The 7,915-nt window shown below is 51.2% G+C and overlaps 1 protein-coding gene across 1 annotated transcript in view; it reads left to right on the top strand.

Annotated features, from left to right (window-relative positions):
* The first annotated feature begins 775 nt into the window (after positions 1–775).
* LOC123035064 (zinc finger protein 91-like) overlaps positions 776–7,915 on the top strand; it is a 19,177-nt gene continuing 12,037 nt past the window's right edge. Inside the window, exons 1-3 of the mRNA XM_044452904.1 lie at positions 776–863; positions 1,904–2,028; positions 5,077–6,600. Coding sequence (XP_044308839.1) covers positions 5,512–6,600 — 1,089 coding nt within the window. The 5' untranslated portion in view covers positions 776–863; positions 1,904–2,028; positions 5,077–5,511. The remainder of the gene's footprint in view (positions 864–1,903; positions 2,029–5,076; positions 6,601–7,915) is intronic.

The following is a 7,915-nucleotide window of genomic DNA, read 5'->3' as shown; positions in this document are numbered from 1 at the left end:
GAACCAAGTGAGAGCCGTCGGACCGTGTCCCATGGCACAAGGCTTGTCACTGACAATAATGCAGCCAATTGCCTGGGGAGCAGGTGGGCTCTCCCGCACTGGAGGCATTCTAGAGAGCTGGGCAGCCCTCCGTGAGCGGTGGTGTCACTTGGGAGTCCTGCACTGAGCAGGGGGTGAATAAATGGAGCCACCAGGGAAAAGGCCCTTCTCCTTGTTGCCATCTGCCGAGCCTTTCTTAGAGGAGTCGTGTTGGGGAGGCCCCAGGTCTCGATCATAGCGGCTGGTTAGGAGAAGTGATCTTTCAGGTACGTACTCGACACACCCCCACCCCCTTCCACAAGCCACACCGGGCTTTCTTCCCCGGGCTGAGCTGCTACAGGGGCGGCCAGTCAGCAGGACTTCCTCCCTGGCGCAGAAACACCAAGGTCCAAGCAAGTGACAGCGGGACGCGTCCACGCTGTGCGCGCAGCTCCAGGATCCCTCCCCGGGGCGCGTGCACAGCGTTCGCGCTTCCCCATTGACCGAGGATTCCGGTGGAGCCGCGCAACCCTCCTGCGCATTCCCGTTTGCGCCTCGCGGTGCGCAGTGGCCTGGAGCTGCCGCGGATTTTGTGGTGCCGCCCTTGAAGGAAGCTGGGCTGGAAGGTGGCTTGGGAGATGGTACCGGGAGAAGCCATGGGAAACCCAGAGCACCCAGTTGCGATCCCGGGATCCGGCTTTTCCTTTTCTCCCCGGGGCGGAGGTTCCAAGGGGGCGGGCGGAGGGGTCGCCTCGCACACAGTGCCTGGGAGGGTTCAGCGAGGAGCGGCGCGCTTCTCAGGGACATGAAACGGGCGAGCGGGAGGCCGCAGGGCGATCGGCCTGGTAGGATCCGCGACCGGGCAGGAGGAGGACTCGTGGGGGTGGGAGGAAAGAACAGGAATAGGGCCCGAGTGTGGGGGAGCGGGGAGAGCCCGTCAGCCTCCCCCGGCATTGGAACGGAGGGGCCGGTTGTGGGATCCGATCCCTGCTCCTCCGGTGCAAAGGGTGGCAAGGTTTCCATGGCGCGATCCCTTCTTGGGAACCCTCCTCGGAGAGGAATTCAGCCCCGGGAGATTCGGGGGCCCGGGCCCCGGTGCAGCGAGGCGAGCCTTGCGAGGGGCTGGAGGAAGAAGGGGAGGAGGGATTCCCCCCCCCCCACACCCCGCCATGAAAGGAACGGGCCCCGCAGCCACCGCGCCTGCGACGCGCCTCCCCCGCTGCGGGGCTGCGCTTGCAGAGCCTGCTGCCCGCTCGGAGCTCCCTCCAGGCTCGGGGGCTGTGGGAACGCGATACCGGGGGCGGCTTTTGTGCCCGCGACCATTGCGCTGCTTCATGCCCGGGAGCTGGAGCCGCGAGCATCTGAGGGAGGCCGAGGGTTTCTCCTGCTGGGCTAGAAGGCGGCGGGAACCGGGGCTGCGTTCAGAGGCGAGCCGCGCTTTTTTGCCTCCCACGCCGGAGACCCAGGCCGTGCCCCGCTAGTGCTGCCGCCCCGGACAAGAGTTTTCCCGGAAATCCTTGCGCGAAACCGCCGGGAGCCTCTGCTCTGAAGGCCGGGCCGCCCCCGAGCGGCGCTCGCCTGTTTTGCAGGGGCGCCACGGAGGGTCCTGCATTTCCTTCTCTCTTGGGGTTAGCGGTGAACGGAACACTCTCCAGACTCGCTCCTGCTTGCTTCCGAGGAGAGGGCAGGTTGCCCAGCGAAATGGGGAAAGCAGGACTCATGGAAACCCGGGCAGGATGCAAGCCCGCACACAGTGGGAAAGGGAAAACTTTCCAGGTGCTGAAACAGCAGCAGAAGCCACACTTTCTGTCAATCCCCAGTGAAATCAGCTGTCCAGGCCTTTAACTCATCGCCACATTTTCATTTTGCCCCTGTACTCAAGCAGAGGATTGACCGACCACTGAGCAGTGCACGGCTCCTTCTGCACTTTGAACAAAATCAAGAGAGCGCAGAGTGAGCAGAGGGGCGTTCCAAGACTGACGGGAGGGGAAGAGGCGGGACAGAAGCCAGGTAAGGAAGAGGAGGAAAAATGAGTCTTCTCCTTGGCAGACTGTTCTCAATTCTCAGAATCTAGAAGTTCCAGAAAAAACGAGGGGACTGGGCTCAGTGTGTGGTCAAACATTAACATTCCTCATAAGTGTATTGAGTATATTTTTAATCCAACCAATAATTAAAAGTTGAAGAATCATAAAATAGTAGAGTTGGAAAGGGCCATGAAGGCCATCAGGTTGAACTCCCTGCTGTTGCAGACACAATGTGACACCATCCCACTCAGATGGCCGCCCAGTTTCCCCTTGAATATCTCTAGTGTGGGAGAGCCCCCCACCTCTCTAGGCAGCTGGTTCTACTGTCATATTGCTCTGACTGTGAGGAAGCTTTTCCTGATGTCCAGCCTGAATCTGGGTTGACTCAACTTGAATTAATTATTCCGTGTCCTACACTCTGGCATTACCAAGAAGAGATGACCTTCCACTTTGTGACAGCCTTTGAGGTACTTCTAGAGGGATATCATGCCTCCCCCCATCTTCTCTTCTCAAGGCTGAACGTGCCCAGTTCTCTCAGTCTCTCCTCCCAGGGCAGTGTTTCCAAACCCTGGATCATTTTTGTTGTCCTCCGCTGGACCCTTTCTAATTTTTCTACATCTTTCTGAAATTTTGGTGCCCAGAACTGGACACAGTATTCCAGATGGGGTCTGACCAGTGAGGAGTATAAGGGAACTACTACTTCTCATGATTTGCAAGTTAATACTTCTGTTAATGCATTCCAAAATAGCAGAGAAGGCACACCAGAGAGGAACCACATCAATGCATGGGAGATGAAAATAATATTTATGATTCTGGAAGTCTTCCCAGAAAAGAGCCCCCATGGTGAAGCCACAGGGCTCCTCTGTTTCCATCCTGCTGGGCAGGAGTGGAGACAGTACAAGGGGGAACATGGCCAGCATCTGAGCTCTTCTTTGCCTTCCAAGGACGAGGTTCAAGGCAAAGCCTGGACTAACTAAATGCCTTGGCCTGCTGCATTGGAGTTGGAGAAGGCAAATTCCCCTGGGTGGATCATGCTGTCTTTGCAGGGCTGGCAGGGGAAGGCCGTGTTTTTCCTGCTCTTCTTGTGCCTGCCCTCCCTCCCTCCCTCCCTCCCTCCAGCCACACTCCCAGAGCCGCCGTCCTGCCCCTGGAGGTGTTCTTGAGGCCTCTAGACGGCCACCTGTCATGAATGCTTTTGCAGGAGCCTCCCAGGACCCCTGCGACTCCACTCCTCTGTGATTCCAGGACAGCCCTGCAAGGGAGTATGAAAGGGGAGAAGGGCTGGAATGCGCTGGAGGGCCATCAGGTCCAGCCCCCTTGCTCTGTGCAGGCCCCAATCAAACCGTCCCTCTCAGATGGCTGTCCGGTTGCATCCTGAATGCCTCCAGTGTGGAAAAGACCATAAAATCCCCAGATAATTGATCCCTTGTTGTACTACTCTAACAGTCTGGAAATTTTTCCTGATACATAGCCATGATAAGGACTAAAATTACAAGAAGCCCTAATTCCATGTTGTGTACCCTGGGATGACCAAGAACAGATCCTTGCCCTCCTCTGAGTGACAGCATCGTGGGTACTTGGAAAGTGCTATCATATCCCCACTCAGGCTTCCTTCCTGAGCCTAAGCATGCCCAGTTCTTTCAACCTAGATGAGGCCTAAACTTTTCATTCTCCTCTTTTCATCCCAGTGCTCCAACTCCTCTAGATCCCCCTGAATCCTCTTTCTGTCTCCCAGGGGAGGAGCTGCCCCACCCAGTTTTGGGTCAACTGCAAAGGTGATAATTGTTCCCTGCACTTTCTCATACAAATCATTAATAAAGAATGGCTTGTGTGAGCCCTCTTGGGATTACCTCACAGAGACCCCGTCTCAGACTTTTTCCCTTCTAGGGAGGTGGCTCAGAGATGGGGCACAGGCCTTGGAGGGCCCCTCAGGGTCTTCTGCCCTCTGTTAGCCCACCTTCTAGCTCTTTGCCAGGCTGGCAGGCCTGCAGTTCGGCCTCTTGGCATGGAAGGTGGACACAGGACAGGCACAGGGAACCAGCAATGGAAAGGATGTGCTGAGGGGCTCGCTGCTGGCCTTCATTCCACGCTGGGGCCGGGTTAGTCCGATGCGGCACAGGCTGTTCTCCCTCCATCCACCATGGCAGAACCTCCCTCAGTCACCGCCGCCCAACCTTGGCCATCTATGGGTCGATTGCTGGCAGTAGCAGTGCTGGCGTGTGGTGCAGAAAGCATTTTGCCAGCGGGCAGAGCTGGGCAGGATGTGACCCTGAAGCGGACGTAGTTCTAATCCAGGCAACCTCTGAGCTTTTGCTGCAAAGGACAGCCGGCTTTGCTGTCCGCCCGTTCCAGCTGCTGGGAGCCTCGCTGACTGAGTGACGGTTGCTGTTCTGCCTGCATTGCAGATGCTTCATGTGATCAAAGACCCCCCCTTGTGGGCAAACCCGGATCTTGCATAGCCTTTCTGAGGGGTCCCAGAACCTTTCAGCCCCATGTAGGGGCCCCTCCCATGTCCAGTTGCAGCCCTCCTGGCAGGGCTGGAAGAATTCCTGCCTGGAAATGTCGGCGTCCAAGAGGGGCCCTGCTTCCCGCCCTACGGGGAGCTGCTGCAGGAGAGCAGTCCGTGGCCTGGACCTTTTCTCTGCAATGGTCCTTACAATTCTTGGCCTGTGTGTCTGCTTCTTAGGCTATTTCTCTTTGTATTTGATTAAAGTTGCGTGAGCTGTGTTTTGATCTCAACCTTACTGCCAGTGCAGCACCCTGGAAAATTAGATTTTGTTTCTTCCTTGAAACAATATGTGCCTGGCTACCTAGACAGTACAGAGTTCAACAACAGTTCGATGGATGTGATGTCTTCTCTTTAAGGCAATCCTTGAGAGAGTGAGGTTTTGGCAGGGCATAAAGAGTTAAAAAAGGGAGAATATTGGAGATGTTGACATGAAAGATGCTAAGTTTGCCTTGAGCTTGAATGAATTCAGCTGTTTGAGCCTTCCACTCATACCAAGATTTTCATTTTCTCCTTCTTCCCAAGCAGATGAATTGCAAGGCAATTGAATTATTCAGATCCCTGCATCACATCATCTGGGACATGTGAGAAAAGAGACATTTCCAAATGAAACAGAATCTGAAAAGCACGAGGAAAACCACATAAAGAACAGGAGGAAATAATTAGAGTGCTGGCAACCATAAACCTTCATTCTGGGAGTTCAGAAAAGAGAAAGGAGAAAGGGTCTAGGGTGTCACAACATAGCAAACAATTGAGGAAAACTGAATCCAATTTGTAGAAACTACAAAGTGAAAAGAGCACAATGTGAAAAGAGCATTGCTGCAGGTACGAGGGACTCTCCCCTTCAAAGAACCCACAATGTGCAGAACCCAGATGAACACACATCCTATGGAAAGAGCCTCAGAGAGGGAGACGTTTTAGTGAGCCAGAGGGATCCAAAAATTGAGGAAGCCATATAAAATCATGGAATGCAGGCAGAGCAGAAGTGCTGGTGGAAGGACTACAAAAGATGGAACAGACCAGACGGGAGAACGACCACATAAATGTATAAAACATGGTAAGAACTTCAGTGAGCTGGAAAAACTTTCTAGTCGTCAAAAAAAGTATAAAGGAATGAAACCAAATAAATGCATAGATTGTGGAAAGAGTTTCCATGAAAGTAGAAAGTGTCAAAGAACACACACTAGAAAGGGACTATATAAATGCATGGAATGTGGGAAGACTTTCAAACGGAGTGGACATCTTACTGAACATCAAAGAATACACACTGGGGAGAAGCCATACACATGCCCAGAATGTGGGAAGAGCTTCATTGACAGTGGAAAACTTACTAAGCATCAAAGAATCCACACAGGGGAGAAGCCATATTCATGCACAGAATGTGGAAAGAGCTTCATTGACAGTGGAAAACTTACTAATCATCAAAGAACCCACACAGGGGAGAAGCCATACTCATGCACAGAATGTGGAAAGAGCTTCTGTCAGAGTGCACATCTTACTGAGCATCAAAGAACCCACACTAGAGAGAGGCCATATCTATGCACAGAATGTGGAAAGAGCTTTAGTCGGAGTGGACATCTTACTAGGCATCGAAGAACACACACTGGGGAGAAGCCATACACATGCATGGAATGTGGAAAGAGTTTCAGTCAAAATGAAGTCCTTACCCTACATCAAAGAACCCACACTGGGGAGAAGCCATATGTATGCATGGAGTGCGGAAAGAGCTTCATTTCAAGTGGACGTCTTACTAGGCATCAAAGAATCCACACTGGAGAGAAGCCGTACACATGTGTGGAATGTGGAAAGAGCTTCAGTCACAGTGAAATGCTTACTATTCATCAAAGAACCCACTCTGGGGAGAAGCCCTACACATGTATCAAATGTGGGAAGAGCTTCAATCAAAATGAAGGTCTTACTAAACATCAAAGAACCCACACTGGGGAAAAGCTGTACAAATGTACAGAATGTAAGAGCAGCTTCACTCAGAAAGAAATACTTATTAACCACCAAAGAACCCACAAAGGGGACAAGCCAGACACATGCATGGAATGAGGAAAGGGAATCGAATATACAATTTCTGTATCTTATTCCTATTGTACACATGTCTGGTGCAAATGCACTAAAAATTATCACCAGTCCTGATTGTCCCAGCTAAATATCGACATTTTTGATTTGGAGAAAGTGCAGGGAAGAGAACTGGAAATGATCAAGGGGCTGGAGCATCTCCCATAGAAGGAGTGGCTGTAAAACTGGGACTGTTCAACTTGGAAGAGAGTGAGGGGGGACAAGAAAGGGGTTTCTAAAATCATGCAGCTGAGGGATAAAATGGGGAGGCAGGCATTCTTCTTCCTCTCCCATAACACTCAAACCTGGTGCCAACTCAAGAAACTGGTTGGTTGGTTGTTTAGGACAGATAACAGGACATTTTTAAAAATTTAGTACTTGTTTTTAGATTATGATTTATTGATCCTCCTCCTGGTTCACTGTTAATTGTCTTGTTGATTATATTGTGCTTATCTTCTTGTTTTATTTTCTGTAGCATTTTAACTGTAATATGCATTACAGTTTTAGCTATTGTTGTTGTCTTCTTTCAGCTGTATCATTGTTTTGATTGCAATGCGGGCTACACAGAGAGCCTTCTGGCCTCTGTAGTGGTACCTTTTTATCTACTTGCATTTGCATGCTTTTGAATTGCAAGGTTGGCAAGATCTGGGATGAAGCACAGGAGCTCATCCTGTCAGTGGATTCGAACTGTCGACCTTTTGATCAACCAGCCCAGCAGTTCAGCAGTTTAATCCACTGCGTCACCGCATCCCTGATGTACAATACATAGGATACAATAAAAACAATAAATAAACAGATAAAATTGATAAAACAATAACATATTAGATGAAGAGCTCATTATAAAATATAGCCCCACACACCATAATACAGCTAGTAAATTACCCAGAATTAAAACAATCCATAACAAGATACCGAAGTATTAAATAGACCAAATACACATTTAAATAATAAAGTTCCCACCTGGCACCTAAAGGAAAGAAGAGTTGGCGCCAGGTGGATATCCCTGGGAAGTGAATTCCAGAGTCTGGCCGTACTGCAGGGAATGCCCTCCTCCAAGCCCTTTCCCCTTGGATCTCACTAGGGAGGGTATTCAGAGGTGGAGAGGATTGCAGTGGATGGGTAGGAATATGTGGAGAGGCACTCCCTTGGGTATTGTTTAGGGCTGTATATGCCACAGACAACACTTTGAATTGGGCCCCGAGCCAACTGGGTGACTTTGGGCCAGTCACAGACTCTCAGCCCAACCTACCTCACAGGGTTGTTGTGAGGATAAGATGGAGGAGGAGATGTAAGCTGCCTT

This window comes from Varanus komodoensis, unplaced genomic scaffold, assembly GCF_004798865.1.
Source record: "Varanus komodoensis strain SLA01 unplaced genomic scaffold, ASM479886v1 scaffold76, whole genome shotgun sequence".
In the NCBI taxonomy this organism is placed as follows: domain Eukaryota; kingdom Metazoa; phylum Chordata; class Lepidosauria; order Squamata; family Varanidae; genus Varanus; species Varanus komodoensis.
This window is presented reverse-complemented; position numbering and strand designations above follow the sequence as displayed.